Source organism: Hypanus sabinus, chromosome 27 (assembly GCF_030144855.1).
Source record: "Hypanus sabinus isolate sHypSab1 chromosome 27, sHypSab1.hap1, whole genome shotgun sequence".
Taxonomy (NCBI): Eukaryota; Metazoa; Chordata; class Chondrichthyes; order Myliobatiformes; family Dasyatidae; genus Hypanus; species Hypanus sabinus.
Window position 1 is genome coordinate 24,938,736 of NC_082732.1, and position 17,923 is coordinate 24,956,658.

At 45.9% G+C, this 17,923-nt stretch overlaps 1 protein-coding gene across 2 annotated transcripts in view; it reads left to right on the forward strand.

The window, feature by feature from the left end:
* The first annotated feature begins 823 nt into the window (after nucleotides 1–823).
* Nucleotides 824–17,923, forward strand: part of c1qtnf12 (C1q and TNF related 12) — a 78,515-nt gene continuing 61,415 nt past the window's right edge. For both annotated transcript variants that reach the window (XM_059952007.1, XM_059952008.1), the window contains exon 1: nucleotides 824–1,744. In XM_059952007.1, the coding sequence (XP_059807990.1) occupies nucleotides 1,604–1,744 (141 nt within the window). In that variant the 5' untranslated portion in view covers nucleotides 824–1,603. The remainder of the gene's footprint in view (nucleotides 1,745–17,923) is intronic.

Consider the following 17,923-nt stretch of genomic DNA (forward strand, 5'->3'; position numbering starts at 1 on the left):
GCGGCCGGCGTGTCCGGTTGCGTACATGCTGTGAACGTGGTTTATTTTCCCGGCACTGTACTCACAACGTCCTGCGGCCGTAGCTCTGGGCTGGTTTGCCACGGTGCGTGGGACTGATTCCCGTCGCTTGTAGGACTACCTTTCACGGTGTCATTTCTGGTAATACTCCACATTCCCATAAATACATCAGGTTCCATCGCATTGTCGGGACTTGGATGAAAAGCAGCGCCCAGATTCCCACAAACTGCGCTGAGGGGTTTTTTTTTCATATTTCTATATAGAATGTAATATGAATGCACTAGTTTTAAATAGATTCCACACTTAGCAAACTCCACGAAAAATCCAAATGGATATCTGCATAACCAAAAGTAATTTGTATTTTTTAAAGTATCAAATAATTTAAAAACAGATTAATTCTCCTAATTCTGCACCTAATTATAATTGTATTGCATGTTATATTTGAACCATTTATTGACAAAAAATACTAAGCAACTTGTTATATTATGCAACGTATTGAACCGAGGTTTCACATTTTAAAATATATTAATTGAGCTTGTATTCTTCACGATAAACCCACTCTCCAAGTGAGGTACTGACTTTGTAACAGTTTGCAAAACTTTTCTATTCTCTGGCGTCTTTTTGCGTGTGTTATGTTTTTTTTAAAGTTGTAGAAACATGATAATATTTATCCGGCAGGGTAACACTACGAATGATTTGGCGCATCACTGATGGTCAAGCAAGATAACAGAATCTCACGCTATAAAACAGAACAATGCCCCCGGGAAGGCGATGAAAAGTAGAGACGGCGAGGGACTGACACAAGCCCTCGGCTCGGGCTTCACAGCCTCTCATCTCTTTCCCGCGGCGATCTATTAAAAGAGTCACTCTCGGAGGGAGCGGGTCGCCGCCTCTGCTGCTGATAATGGATTAAACAGACTGCACACAGGCTCGGTGGGAGCTGTTTCACCGCTCTCCACCTCCTCCACAAACAAGGAGCGAGCGATCGGAGGCATGTGAGAAATTCCTAACCACCTCCCCCCCCCCCCCCCCGCCCACCAGGAGCTGTGCACTCCTGTCGTGCGGATGGTCAAGTTATTGGGATCCAATCCTTGACATCTGATGGTCAATTTCCTTTGAGAGGAGGATTAATGTTCGCAGGCAGATTATTACTTTAAACAGAACCCCCCCCCACCTTCCCCCTCTTTAACAAGGATCGGAAAGTGCACAGGATTAAAGGCACCGACCCCGGGCTCGGGAGAGGGTGCTGGGGGGTGGAATGTTTCCCGAGGGGTGTCTGCAGTCTGCCAGAGCGGGGACATCCGCACTCTGCTGGCGGGAGCGGGAGCGGCCGCTCAGCAAAACGGCAGTGTAGACGATAACTGACCTGGGTTTTGCCAACCGGGATCAATCCGGCACCCCATCCCATCTACGATATATATATTTTTTTTAAAAGCTCCGACGTTTCCCTCAAAGCAGCGTTTATTTTTGACGTTGGCCGCCGTGAGCCGGTGTTTTGCTGGCGGATGCCTCTGATTCACCCGCGTGTGAGCACGGCACATCTCCCCGCAGCTTGGCGTTGAAGTGCAGCCGCTTGGCGCTGACAATGAGAGGCTGGAGAGCGGCGATCTTGACCACCATCCTGTGGCATCAGCTCGCCGTGTACAGGCAGGCGAGCGCCAGGCGATCGCCGAGGTTAAACCAGCACACCGAGCCCTTCAACACCACGCTGAGCAACAGCGAAGAGGTGAGTAAAGGACTGAACTCGCTCTGTCTCGCTGCGTTTACTCGCCCCTAAAGGGTGGCTGTCCGGCTCACCATCTGCACTCTGTCATTTAACGATGCCAGACAAAAGTCGCTTGCATGGTACTGAGCGTTTGGTGACATTCGTAGCCCTTTCCCCCGGGACTGAAGGGGTTGCAGTGCGGAGTAGAGATGCGGCGGCGTGAGTTATGAAGAGCCGTGTCCCCTCTAGCTTGGGCGCTGTTGGGATGGGGAGTGGAATCAGAGCGGCCCCCTCTTGGGGTGGAAGATCTCAGTTTAAAGTATTGATCCGCGAAGGGGCGATTCGATTCTTTTTGGGGACCAGCTATTGAAAAGTGAGTGGGCTCCCGCTGGTGACAATGGATGGCGAGTAGGGTATTTGTGGGTATAGAAGAGCAGCTGCCGAGAGCGGTCTAAACTCAGGGAAGGCAGGAGTGGGAGTCGGCTCCCGTGTTGTAGGTTGGAGGTGTGACCTCTCCGGAGGGTTTGCACTTCCGTGTCTCGGTGACCGCACGGGGAAAGCAGGGCTGCGCTTGTCTCTTTGGGCAAGTGGCCTCGGATCTCTCCCTGAGTCTGCCAGTGCTGAAAGCCGAATCCGGCCGGGGTCGGGCAAACAGCAAACAGCAGGCTGTGCTCTCTCTCTCTCTCTCTCTCTCTCTCTCTCTCTCTCATGCTTTCCGCATTCCGAGTTCAGCCGGTTAGGTGGAGGCGCCACGGGGAGGATTATTCGCAGCAAAACAGACACTGCGAACAAAACCAGCTGAATGCCGAATGAGCGCAAGGGACGGGGAAATCACAACAACTTCTCCCAATAAACGTGGGACCATTTTCTCCAGAAGACGGCACTGAGTGGAGAGTAGCTGCGTGTAAATCACGGGCGTGAAGTCCAGCAGCAGCGTTTTGATCCCGTTTGATTGGAGGTAGAAATTACCCACTGATTCCAGTCCGGTGTTGTCATAAAAGCGCAGCCTTCTCAGTTTCCACAACATCTTGGGAAGCCCCTTCCAAAATCGGTTTTCTTCCAGCTCACACACTAAACGATCGCATTTTGATTTTAGAATGTTGTCCTGTGAGAAAACTGATCAATATTAAACCGCGCAGTGACTAATGATTAAATATTGCTTTTAAAATCATGCAGAACATTAGATACTTATTAAATTCTACTTTTATTGATAATCTAGGCAGTTTCTAGAGTAGGCCACATTGTCGGCACGACAGTGTGGGCCGAAGGGCCTGTAACGTGCTGTAGATTCCTGTGTTCTATATTCTAAACCCATTTTCAAAAGCATTAATAAAACTGACCCTTGGTACATATGCCTTCATCCAAGGGGAGTTTCACATGGAGAGAAGAATGATCTTTTACTCTTCCTAACAATGCTATTTAATAGAAGGTATTGATTTTAGTTCATTGAAGAGTTGGGGATTTGTGACAAATAAATTAAGTCTAATGGAAACCTGCAGGATAATCTATTCAAGCACATCATGAGCACAGTAGCATAACGGTTAGCACAACACTTTACAGTACCAGCGACCGGGGTTCAGTTCCCGCTGCTGCCCGTGAGGAGTTTGCATGTTCTCCCCGTGACCGCGTGGGTTTCCTCCGGGTGCTCCGGTTCCCTCCCACAGTCCAAGGACGCAGTGGTTGGTTGGTTAATTGGTCATTGTAAGTTGTCCTGTGATTAGGCCAGGGGTAAATCGGGGGTTGCGGGGCTGTGCAGCTCGAAGGGCCTTTTCGGCGCTGTGTCTCAATAAGATGTCATGATCTCCCGAAAGTGGGAACTTGAACTCAGAGTTAACAGATTTTTGACTGTGGGAGTGGTCATCTAAACTGTCAGAGAAACACTGGATGTGGTTGATTCACATGCGGGAGGACATCCAGGGGCTTGCAGACCTGTGACTGACCAATCAGTTCAGAGACAGCAAGAACGGGAACATAGTAAAAGCAGAACAGAGGTGGTTGCATTGTCTGACAATTAAAGAGCAAAAGAAGAAGATAGTCTTTCATTGATAAGAACTGCTTTAGCTGTTACCATATTTAATAGAGAGGTTCGTCTCACTGACGAGATACAAACCAACAGACATGGAAGCAGCAAGAATTGAACAACACACACAAAATGCTGGTGGTACGCAGCAGGCCAGGCAGCATCTGTAGGAGAAGCAGTGTCAACGTTTCGGGCCAAGACACTTCGTCCTGACTTCCGAAACGTTGACAGCGCTTCTCCTATAGATGCTGCCTGGCCTGCTGTGTTCCACCAGCATTTTGTGTGTGTTGTTGTTTGAATTTCCAGCATCTGCAGATTTCCTCATGTTAGCAAGAATTAAATGCAATTTTAGGTCATATATGTTACCAAATGTAAAAAGTTTCCCTTCTGTAAAGCAGAGGAGGTCTGGGAAAGCAACAGACACAAAATGCTGTAGGAACTCAGCAGGTCAGGCAGCATCTGTGGAGGGGAATGAACGGTCGACATTTCAGACCAGGACTCTTTGCCAGTGCTGATGAAGGGTTTTGGAAACTTTAACTGTTCATTTCCCCCAGCACGGATGCTGCCTGATCTGCTTGGGTTCCTCCAGCATGCTGTGTGTGTGTTGCTCAAGATTTCTGGCGTCTGCAGAATCTCCTGTGTCTCTGATCTGGCAAAGTATCTGGTTTGACAACCCCCAGGATGAGCAACTGAGTATCCGTTTCAGCTACTCTTGAATGACCGCAGTTCCAATAGCTGTCCAACTAGTAAACTCCTCTTTCCTGGGATAAAGAGAATTACCTCAAACTAATGATACTGCACACCTCCCCCACGTTTGATTGCATATTATAATAGCACCTCATGAATGTCAGAGACCAATATAGTAAGCCAGACATCTGGGAGATGAAGCTATTTATGTAACCCACTAATGTAAATACTGCAGATTTATTCGCCAAATCAGGCAAAGTCAAAGGGTCTGATTTTTCTGTTCATTGCCTGAGAGGAATGTTCATTACTTCACTTTGAGCCTCAGGATAAAGCAACACGGACAATAGTTTTCCATGAATCCAGAAGACACTGACTTCAATCTAGGTTTAATCCAAATAGGCTTCTGGCTGGCAATTTCCAAAATGGGTCGAATGGTCTCCTTCTGCGGTATGAAGCCCTATGATTTTCATAGTTGTGTAAGGCGTCAAACTCACTCCCAGTATACAATCCAGGGTCATCAGCTGCTGGGGAGCTTGGTCTCAAAGTGAAGAGTCTGATTTCAATAAGCTCAACAAAACTCTGCAGTGCTTTTAAAGGCTGGCTGCTCGTTTCTCGAGGCCCTCTGGTTTTGCTCGACAGGAGCCCCTGCACCTTCATAACCACTACACCTCTTGGCTTTGGTTCCCAGTGCAAGACCCTTGCAGTCAAATCCGCAGAGCGAAGAGGCCATGCTGGTCATAAGAGATGGATAAATCAGGTCATTTACATGTTATAGTTGTTTCTGTGTCCCGACAAAGAATTGCAAAGACCATAGACCATAAGATATAAGAGAAGAATTAGCCCATTTGATCCATTAAGCCTGCTTGAGCATTCAATCATTGCTGTTTTATTTTCAAGCCTATTCTCCTTCCTTTTCCCTGTAACCCTTAACCCCTTTACCCATCAAAAACCTTTGAATCTCTGCCTTAAGTACACTCAACGACTTGACCTTTGCAGCCCACTCTGATAACAGATTCCAGATTCACAATCCCCTGCAGAAATTCCTCCTCATCTCAGTTCTAAAGGTATGCCCCTTTATTCCTAGGCTGTGCCCTCAATTCATAGACTCTCCTACCAATGGACAAGTCTCCTCACCCTCTGTGCCAGGTTGTTCAGTGTTTGGTAGATTTCAATGAAATCCTCCCTCGTCCTTCTAAATTCCAACAAGTACAAACCCAGATCCACCGAACATTTCTCATACATTAAACCAAGGAAAATTGGCATTCTGGAATAAAGCAAATCAAATTAATATGGGTTGATAAGAAAACTGAAACTTATGCAGTTTAATCGAACTCTTGCCACCCTTTCTCCACAGTTAGACTGGTCTCTTGGAATTTCAGCAATCTCTTGGCAGTGGTTAGTTGGCAAGGATGATATAGAACTGCCAATTGGCACTGTGAATGTTAATAGATTTGTTTTCCCACGTCCTTCAGTGACAAAATTTAGTTTCAAGCTGCATCATTAAGTAAGGAGTTTACATGAAGTAATCCCTTTTTGCTCTAATGATTCTCATTGACCAACGGGAACTGAGGAATCTTTAGCGAGCTCTTTTCTACATACGTTTGCTTTTTACACAAGGAAGCTGACATTCCAAATGTGCGCTAATTCAAAAAAAAAGAAACTAACTAATGCTTATAGCTCGAATACCACCCTGAGCAGCATTCATAAGTACTGACTATTTTCAATATGCTGTCACAACTGAACCTGCCCACCGCTTGAAGGGGTGGTCAAGGCGTGAATAAACACATTACCACTCTGTCCGAGTCTTATTCTGGGTCTATTGTGTCTATCTGTCATGAATTTCCCTTCCGCCATTAAGCTTATCCATCCCATTTTGTCTTGCGAATAATTCTGTGGCCGTGTTCAGTGGAATTCTGGGCCCACCGGTTGACTAGTTTTATGGCTCGACGTGAAATGTCAATTGTGGTTTGACCTAGGTCACTCAGTGGGTGGAAGAGGCGCCACAGAAACCATCCATTCCACATGAGCTTCCCACGTTTTCCTAGCTAAGGTCACTCATTCATCTCCTTATTGTTCTCTTGTCTAGCTTAGTAGTTGAATGTGGGCTAACTAGTAAACCCTTCATACTGACATATCGATCTCATCCAGACACATGGATGTTTTGCAATGTCTTTCTTCAATACTCCTGCTTCTGTCATTTTGATGGCGTACTTATGCACCATACTGATCTGGGAGCCCTTGTTCAGAATGCCCTGTTGACCTGCCCAGAGTTACAGTGCCACTGCCACATGCTCCTGAACGTCCCACCAATTACCCCACATGCTGCTGTATCTGCACTCTTGTCGATGTTCTTTAGTTCTGGGGATGAAGGACTTATTTTAGAATTGTACAATGCTGCTACACCTACCACCCTTCAATGAATGACTCACGTTTGGAAAGGAAGAGCTTCAACAGGTACATAAGAAAAATAACTACTTCCACCAGATGCTAAGTCTGCAAGTATTAGCTTAAGTCACAGTTCTTCCCATCCTGGGGTCTATGGCCCCCTTGCCTAATGGTATTGGTCCATGGCATATTAAAGGTTGGGAAGATGTCAGCAAAATATTGATAATTTGTCAAGTATGGAGCCACTTGATGCAAACTTCCTGAAATCTCTGTTGAAGTCACTATAAAAAAAGGACAGAACGCTTAACTTTGAATGTTCTACTTACAAAGCCCATGCATATGAGAAGCCTACTTATTAATATGGCTCTGAGAGTAAGACTGAGACTTTGATTGTACATCGTTGAACACGTTCTTTAAGCTTGCTTGCTATGAAAGTTGCCTAGAGTCAGAGTCAAGAGTCAAACAGCACAGTATGGGTCTGGCCCAGTGGTTTCACGTCAGCCGAAGTTCCCATCAGAGCTAGCCGCAACTGGCCCCGTTTCCACTAGACCTTTCCTATCCACGTACTTGTCAGAGCGCCTTTCAATGTGGCAAGTGTACCTGCCCCAGTCACTTCCTCAGGCAGTTCAGTCTGTGCACAGACCAAGCTCGGGGTAAAAAAGTTGCCTTTCAGGTTCACCTTAAATCTCTTCCCTCTCACTTATATATACTCCCTTGTTTATTTCGACATCCCAATTCTGGGAAACAGACTAGGTGCATTCCCTCGATCTACGTCGTTCAGAATTCTATACGCCTCCTTACAATCACTCCTCATTCTGATGCATTGGTTTGAGGAAATACAGTCATTCAATTTCTTTGCTTTAAGATTGCGATTTTGATTGAATCTTCCCAACGCTCATGTTCCGATCTTTGTGTCTTTTTGCCACGGAAGCCGATACACAGAGCACATCATTAAAGATTCTGTAGCACATTTCTGGCACAACACCTACTATTCAAACTATGGCAAGTTTCTTATCGCAGCTGAATGATCCAATCACAAGTTAGGGATGCTTTGTGACATGCATTGTTTTTAAAATTGAATTGAGGACCTGGTGAAAGACCGACTATTCTTTTTGTGTAATCTGCTATGTCTGTTTAATTTTATCTTGATATTGGTCCTTCCTACTGATTATGTACCAGCTTGGCTGTACGCCATCATTCCTCGCTCTGCTGTTACCAGATATCTTAGGAATCTCAACCCATTCGTTTCTGTGGATGAAAATGGTGGGCTGATTGTCCTTAACGCACAACAAAGCATTCTCTGCGACTGCCGGATCACAGAACACATCTTTGAGTTCCTTACACTGAACACAAGAAGCAAAAATTTAAAAAATAATGTTTAGCTTTACTTGTCACGTGTACATCAAGACATGCAGGTCAACATGTTGTTTGCACCACATCGAGTCAGCAAGGATTGGGACGGGCAGCCTACAAGTGTCACCAAGCTTCCAGCACCAACAAGCAATGTCCACAACTCACTCAACCGTACACACACTTCAGCAACTGACACACCCATCCCACACTGACACTTCTGTCCCATCCTGACACACCCATCTCACAGTGACACATCTGTCTCACACTGATACGTGTATCTCACACTGACACACCCATCTCACACTGGCACGTCTATCTCACACTGATACACCCATCCCACACTGGCACTTCTGTCCCGTCCTGACACACCCATCTCACAGTGACACATCCATTTCATAATGACACATCTATCTCACACTGATACACCCACACACCGACATACCCATCTCATACTGACACACCCATCTCACACTGACGCGTCTGTCTCACACTGACATGTATGTCTCACACTGATACACCCATCTCACACTGGCACATCTGTCTCATACTGACACACCCATCACACACTGACACATCTGTCTCATACTGACACACCCATCTCACACTGACACGTCTGTCTCACACTGACACACCCATCTCACACTGACACGTCTGTCTCACACTGATACGTGCATCTCACACTGACACACCCATCTCACACTGGCACGTCTGTCTCACACTGACACACCCATCTCACACTGACACATCTGTCTCACACTGACACACCCATCTCACACTGACACACCTATCTCACACTGACACGTCTGTCTCATACTGACACACCCATCTGACACTGACACACCTGTCTCACACTGACTCACCCATCTCACACTGACACACCCATCTCACACTGGCACATCTGTCTCATACTGACACACCCATCTCACACTGACACGTCTGTCTCACACTGACACACCCATCTCACTGACACGCCTGTCTCATACTGACACACCTATCTCACACTGACACACCCATCTCGTACAGATACATTCTTCTTGGGTATAGAATGTGGTTTGAATGGGACTTGTAGTGTCCGTTACCAAGAGAGACATGGTGGCATCAGCCTCGATCCGGCTGGCTGACTCCCGAAGGACCTTCTTCCCAGATAAGGTCTTTGGCAAATGAGGAATGAACCTGGAAGTCAGTAAGCAGAAGCTGTGGCAGAAAAGCCTGAGGTTGATAACTTCATCAGAACCTAAAGCTTCAGACATGAAGCACAAACTGTCTTCCCCTTTACACAGAGAGTGGTGAGTGTGTGGAGTGCGCTGCGAGGAATAGCAGTAAAAGCAAATACGTTAGAGGTATACAAGAAACTCTCGGATAGGCACATGGATGATAGAAAAATGGAGGGCTATGTAGAAGGGATGGGTTAGATTCCTAGAGTAGGTTAAAAGGTCAGCATAACATAGTGGGCTGAAGGGCCTGCATTGTGCTGTAATGTTCTATGTGGTTTGATGTGTCTGTGCCCCTAAGAGAGGCATCAAATGACAGTGATGTGGCAAAGGTATCCCCCATATGCAATATATGCATGTGTGAGAGAGAAAGATAGTGTGGGGGGGAGAAAGAAAGAGAGAGAGAGAGAGAAAAACCACCGAGCTTTGATGTCAGTGACACAAACAGCCAAGTGCCCTGGGGCTCAGTGTTGACCAGCAACAGTAGCTGGGACAGTCCTGTTGTAGACAGGAGCGGGCCAGGGGCTTGGTGCCTTGTGGTGAGTGACTCACCTCCTGAAACATCTCCACAAGTCTTGAGCACAATGGAATTATTTGCCACTTGCCTGATGTAAGGAGCTGAGAAGTTTGGCGGCATTCGGAATGGAGCAGGACTGGCGTACTTCCTGAGGAATAAAGAGAAACAAAGTTCTGAGCACAGTAGGGAGCAAAAGCCAGAACGGAGCAGGAATGGGATTGGTCTGAGCCGATGGAGAGAAGTGTGTCACTTGAAAGCAATGTCATGTGGACCTCATTACATTTTTCAAAGTCAACTTCCCTGGCCCATTTAAAGTCAGCCTTTTATGAAATTTTCATAAAAATTATTATTATTCAATTCATTATTATTATTCATTATTAATAATGAAATATTATTATTCAATTATTATTCATCTTCAGTTTGTCGACACTGCCCTTGGGCAGCACAGTATCATTCCCGAAGCCCACTTCTTGGGCAGTGGACAGCAACAGGGACGCTGGCATTTCTCGCTCTTCCCCGGTCTGTCTTGAGAATGTTGTAGTGAGCGGTCATCGAAGTCCGTGCAACACCCTGGTGGGGAGCTCCAGTCAGGATTTAGACCCAGAGACATTGAAGAAACGCTGACGTGTGACCTTTAGGGGATCTTGGGGCTGCTGATGTCGATAAACACCAGATGATGTTTCCTTCAAACGGGCAGAATTCACTCATCTCCAGTGATGGAAGAGGGAGTGCACAAGGTCTCCACGCACCTCCGTCCTTCAAAGTAAATTTATTATCAAAGTACGTATATGTCACCGTATACAACCCTGAGATTCATTTTCTTGCAGGCATTCATAGTAGGAAAAGAACCAATGAAAAACTGCACAGAAACATTGACAAACAACCAGTGTGCAAAAAACAAACTGTGCAAGTGCAAAACTAATAATAATAATAATAATGATTAATAAATGAAACTGAGAATCTGAGTTGTAGGGCCCTTGAAAGCGAGTCTGAGGGCTGTGGAATCAGTTCAGAGTTGAGCTGAGTGACGTTACCCTCGCTGGTTCAGGAGCCTGATGGTTGAAAGGTAATGACTGCTCCTGAACCTGGTGGTGTGGGATCCAAGGCTTCTCTGTCTCCTTCCCAACGGCGGCAATGAGAAGAGAGCATGGCCTGGACGGCGGGGGCCCCGATGATGGATGCTGCTTTCTTGCGGCCACGCTCCATGTAGACGGGCTTCCTGATGGAGAGGGCTTTTCATGTGATGGACTGGGCTGTGTCCACTACTTCTTGTAGGCTTTTCCGTTCTTGGGCACTGGTGTCAATATCCTCACTGTGGTATACCATACGTGTGTGTGTGCTTGAAGATATGTGTGGCTCATGCGTGTGCACATGCTTGTGTGCATTTATACACATGTATGCATGTGTGTGCTCGTATGTTGGAATTGCACATTTGCACACGCATGTGTTTAGGATAGGGCTAAAAATCGAAATTAGCCGCAAGAGAGTTGTAAAATTGGTCAGCTCCATCCATAGTATCCAGATATCTTCAAGGAATGAGGCCCCGAAAAGGTGGCATCCATTATTAAGGACCCCCATTACCCAGGACATGCCTCTTCTCATTGTTACTATCAGGAAGCAGGTATGAAGCCTGAAGGCGCACACTCAGTGATTCAGAACAGCTTCTTCCCTGTGTCATCCGATTTATGAATGGACATTGAACCCCTGGGCCCTATCTCACTAGTGTTTTATTTCTATTTTTGCACTACTTATTTACCAATTTAATATCTATATACATACTGTAACTCACAGTTTTTGCTCTCTATATATTACTATGTATTGCATTGTACTGCTGCCGCAGAGTCAATAAATTTCACAACATATGCTGATGATCCCAATTCAAAATCTGGTTGCATTAATACAAAATAAGATGGCTGACTGTTTCGGAGAAGGGCTACAGTTGTCTGCAGTGGGACATGGGAGTGATGTCTGCAGATGGGGCAAACAAATACCAGATGAAATTTAACGTGAAGAAATGATAGATGACACGTTTTTGAGGATGAATGAGGAGAGAGTTAATGCAACATGTGGAAACGCTTTAAGAGGAGCAGAGAGGATGGTAGGCTGTGGTGCATAGACCTTTACAACTGGTAAGAAAGAGGATTGCAACTCTGATATCGAAGTTGAGGTAAAAAAGTTAGGGCATAAGCACTAGGCGATGATTGAGGCAAAGGGACAAGGGTACTCAGAAGTATTTAACTGAGGAGAAGCAGCTCCACCTGCGCCTGTGGAAGGAGGCTGTGTGTCGAACATGGCTGGCATTCCAGTATCACATTAACTAAAGGCTGTTCTGCTTTTATCGAAAGCCATTTGGGAGCGAACCAGCCCTGGGTTTCATAAATTGAGTGGGTGTGATGGTTTTTCAATCGGAGAGCTTCGTCTGGTCAAGGTCCGGGTTAATTCAGAGGCCACAGCATTCAGGGATATAAAATCATGGAAAGGACCCTCCCATCCTACTGTGTGAGGGCAACGGGCTCTCAAATGACCTTCTGGCTTTCGAAGACCTGGTATAAATCCGTAAACAAAATGATAACCAGACCTCAAGTGGTATGGGTGAAGTTGCCATGTCCAAACAGACAATGTCTTCTTGAGTGTGTTACCTGTGGTGCTGGCTTTAACCAGGCCACCACCGAGCCAGACAACATGACCATCCATTTCCAAAGAGGTCTGTGTGAACTCCCTATTAACACCTGGATGGCAGCTTATTTACTATTCAAGATTCAAGATGCCTTATCGTCACTCTTCAGCACACAAGTGTAAAGGAGAAAGAAATGGTTCTTACTCCGGATCTGACACAGCATTAAAAACACTGAGCATAAAGAACACATAAAATATAATATATATGAATATAAAAGCAATCCTATAAAGGACAATGTACACATTGGCTATTATACACATAGGCTGACTGTATGTACATAAGGTGAGGCTTGGTGATGCGTACGTAGTGGTGATGGGGTGAGTTAATCGATGGAGCGGTTGATCAGCCTTACAGGTTGGGGGGGGGATTAACTGTTTCTGAGTCTGGTGGTCCTGCTGTGGACGCTAAGCAGCCTTTTCCCTGATGGGAGTGGGGCAAACAGTCCATGAGCAGGGTGGGTGGGATCCTTCATGATATTACTGGCCTGGGCTTTTTATCGGGCCCCTTTCTGTATATACCGTACGTCCTCAATGGGGGTAGGCTGGTACTGGGGATGCACGGGAGGTGAGGGGGGGCAGTTTTAACTATGATATGGCACAATGTTTGGCCATTCTGCCGGTTATTCAGCGAGGCGACTGTCTAACAGCATCCCATTCATTAACGTAACTACTCTACTGAAAGTAGAAATGAGGATGCTGTAGTCATCCTTACGCTGCCCTCTCTGTTCCTATGTTATGTGTTTACATCTTCCGTTTCTCTGCAAACTAATGCTAATTGGCCCCCGCTGTCGAGAGTTTGCTCACAGACTCTTTTTCAATGTCGACATCTGCCCATGCCGCGATGAATTAGCAGCCCATTTAATTCTGGTCTCACGGAATGGCACTTTCAAATGCGGACAAACTGAATAATATTGGAATAAGTCTTTCAGCAATGAGTAGACTGCCCCAAGCACGATACTTCAGTTTCTGTGGTGACAGACTCCAAACGACAACACCAGCATAATTGGAATGCTTGTAGATCCTGCGCTGAACAGGAAGGAACTTGTATTATGAGTTTCACACCTTGCTGTTTGCCTGCTTACAGTGCAGCATCGATTGCTTACATTATCAGCTGTAATAAGGGGGATTATGGCAAAAATGTCCGCACGTGGCATCTGTTTTCCACTCAGCTGTGAAGGATGCGAAGGCCCACGTAGCATCTAGGCTCACAGAGAAAGCTCTGTGTGTGACCTTGTTTTGTGGACAGAGAAAGCTCTGTGTGTGACCTTGTCTTGTGGACTGATTGTCCTCCTGATAGAGGAATTAGAGAGGGAGGAGTCAACACTGACAGAAAAAAAGGCAGCTGTAGTTGTTGCTTTAATGAGTTTCCAGCCAGTTTATTCACACACACTGTCCTGCAGATGCCAAAGTTCTGAAATAATATTCTCAGCATTCTGATAAAAGGTCATCGGCAAGCTCCATCTCGTTGTCACTACAGTGCATTTTCTATAAGTGTTGGTGTCCTCCATCTATGTGACCACTTATAAAGCAAATTGCTTGGACTAATTTTGTATTAGCTGTATATTACTGCAAGATGAGAAATGGGATTATAAAGATTGTAGCAGAAATAAGCACTCAGGTCTACATGATCTTAAAGTTCAGGGATTCATGAACAAAGCTGGGCTTTCGTTCAGAGTATACGTACCCGGACTGGCATCTGTCAGCAAGCACAGTGAGGTTATTCCGTAGCAGATTGGAAAGGTCCGGGTGTTGGGACCAGAGGCGAGGAACAGGCCAGTTCTGCGCACTGCTTCGGCTCTGCTCTGCTTTGAACTGAGGCTGCGGTCTGCTCCGGCTTTGTGTCCAAGGGCTCACTTCCACTCTGAATGCTATTTGCTTACTTTTACTGTTTGCACAATTTGTTTTTCTCCCCCTCTCGCTGCACACTGGGTGTTTGGCTTTTTTTAAACGGGTACTTCTGGGTTTCCTGTTCTCTGGCTGTCTGTAGAAGTCAAATCTCAAGGTTATCTAATGTATACATCCTCTGGTAATAAATGTACTTTAATATGTGCCAGGTATTCTGGATTTTTCAAGGAGAGTTTTCTTTCACACTGATCCCTGTTTCGTTATGCGGAAGACACCCCACTGGGCAATTAAGTACAAACATTCTGAAGCCACCTACCTATTAGTTTGATGGAAGCAAGGCATGGATAGAGACAGATGGGGTTGCCATTGTCAGCACCAGCTGTAGTTTCAGAGTTTACACTGCAAAACCCTCTGTAAAAGAGTTTGCACGTTCTCCCTGTGACTGTGTGGGTTTCCTCCCGGTGCTCAGGTTTCCTCCCACTTTCCAGAAACGTACGGCTAGCGTTAGTGAGGCTTGGACATATGATGTTGGCATTGGAAGTATGGCGATTTTTTGTGGTCTGTCCAGTAGAATCCTCACTGATTTGTTTTGACACAAACACCACGTTTCACTGTATGTGACAAATAAAGTTAATCTTTGAGGGAGCTGCAACACAAAATGCTGGAGGAACTCAGCAGGCCAGGAAGAATGTACAGGCGACAAGTGTGCTGATACCTTTGTGTTATGGAACCATCGGGTGGCAGGTAGTCTATCACTTCTGTTGAACTTTTTATTTTTTTCTTTTTTTCCCGCCATCTTGAGCCACAAAACATATTGATGCAGACGCGCCAATAGCTATACTTCGTTAGGAGCTTGAGGAGATTTGGTATGTTGCCAGCACCTAGCAAATTTCTGCAGTTATACCGTGGAGAGCATTCTGACTGGGTGAATATACCGTCTGGTCTACGGGCTCAGGATCAGGATAAAAACGCAGAGTCTTATAGACCCAGCCCGCTCCATGACAGGCACTAGCCACCCCGTTGTCAAAGACATCTTCAAAAAGTTGTGCCAACATTAAGGACCCTCACCATCCAGGACATACACTCTTCTCATCAGGGAGGAGGAACAGATACACTCAAAGTTTTAGGAACAGCTTCTTTCCCTCTGCCTTCAGATTTCTGAATGGCCCCACGAACACTGCCCCCTCACTATTTTTGCTGTCTTTTCCCACTATTTATCGGTTTTTAATGTATTTCTTATTGTGTCCTAAAGTTTATGTATTTGCACTGTACTACAGCAAAACAATGGATTTCATTACTTATGTCAGTGGTAACAAACCTGATTCTGTTTCTAATTCTGATACGCCGTTGCAACCAGGAAAGCACTCCAAATCACAGTTCAAAGCGAAGTTTATTATCAGAGTGCATACACGTCACCACATTCAGCCCTGAGATTCCTTCTCCTGTTCACTGCTTAAGATCCTGCCCGGTCCTTCGGCCAGGAGAAAGGGAATCCCATAAGGGAAAGCCAAGGCCAGTAGGAAGATGCCGGACTGCCCGTGAGTTCAAATCCAGCAGCCCCACTTGGTTGCCCAGTGCCAGATGTGGGTGGTTGTCCAGTTGACATCCTGGTCCACGGGTGGAAATAACAGTGGAGCAATGAGAATCAGGTTTATTGTCACCTGCAAAATTTGTTAACTTAGCAGCGGCAGTACAATGCAATACATGATAATATAGAAAGAAAGAAACAATTAAATCTATTACAGTATAATATATAGATTAGAACTAGAGCAAAAACAAAAATAATACTTATTTTTTAAGAAGTAAGGTAGTGTTCGTGGGTTCAATGCTTCTTACTTGCAGGAACATTACCCTGATTTTGTTACTCACTAGCTGCAATTTACTGGTGCACTATGTCACTATACTTCACTATTTCTCACGACTAAAACTTTCTCAGTGCAATTTCCACACTTGCAGACTGGTGAGCTTGTGGAAGGGCTCAGGAGGACACGTTTGCATCATAGTGCAGGAGTAGATGCATCAGTGCACCAGGGCCTGCGGGAGACACCAACCCGGCCATGAATCCCTGTTTCTGTCCACATTCCCAACACCTCCCTCCAGGTCCCAACCCTTCCCTGCCCACAAGGAGCAACTTCCAGTGGGCAACTGACCTACGGATTTACACCTCATTTGGGTGTGGGATGAAATGGCAATGCCTGGTGTGAGCATAGGACGGTTTGCTGACACCACACTGACAGCATCAGAGGTCAGAATTAAAATTCTGTTTCTGGGACTGCAAGGGAGCAGCTCTACAAGCTACTCGTGAAAACTTCTTTCTCAAAGTCACCTCCACTCTTTTGGTAAGGCCGTGGGCAGTTCTGGACTTTCCAGTGGGAATTCCCTCCTAAGTACTCAGACAGCTAGTGAAGCTGTCCCCAGGCTAAACCAGCTGTCGAAGGATCTAAATGTCTCTGACATCCACAAACATTCAGAAAGTATTGAAAACAATGTTTTTTTAGAAAATAAACAAAACTGTAGACAGTTATATCAACAGAAAAACAATTAAAATCAATTCAATTAAACAAAGAAATTGTAAGTGACCCGAAACTGCAATCTCTCACTTGCAGCTGCGCCTCTGCATTAAAGTGAATGGAGCTGTTGAATTCGTGCCAGATGTAAACTGGCACGGGTTCAGCGGGCAGATTACACAGTGTAGCTGCTGGGAAACAGCAGGCAGCTCGCATCCACCTCTGGGCTCCTCAATCTGACTACAGTAAACGTGAAGGCAGTGATCAGCCGTGGAACTCTGGGGCTTCTGCATGTGTACGCACATGTTTGCCGAGGCCTGAGTCAGCATGAAAATCACCGGCAATCCCGTGTGAGAACTCCCAGTTCTCTTGCAGACATTTTCACTGTATGTTGCCTTCGCAGATCTAAGAATCAGAATCAGGTTTATTATCCATCACCGGCGGATTTTAATTTACTTCCGATTCAGCGCGGTAACGGGCCCTACTGGCCCACACCGTGAACAAATTAACCCACGGACCTGTACAGGGTCTCTGAGTTGAGGGAGGAAACCGGGGTACCCAGAGGAAATCCGCACAGTCCTGGGGAGAACGTACGGACAGCGGCGGAATTGAACCCCGGTCGCTGCTACTGTAATAGTATAACACTAACCGCTGTGCGACCGCGTCACCCAGTATGTCATGCCATTTGTTGTTCCAGGGCAAGGCATGAGAGTTACCATTAGTTACAAAAATAAATAACAGTGCAAAAGAGGAATAGTGAAATTTCTGCAGATGTACGGTGGGGAGAATTCTAACTGGGTGTTTCACCCACTGGTATAAGACCATAAGACATAGGAGCAGAATTAGGCCATTCAGCCCATCGAGTCTGCTCTACCATTCCATCATGGCTGATTCCAGATCTCACTCAACCCCATACACCATATCCTTTGATGCCCTGACCAATCAGGAAATGATCAACTTCTGCCTTAACTATACCCACGGACTTGGCCTCCACTGCAG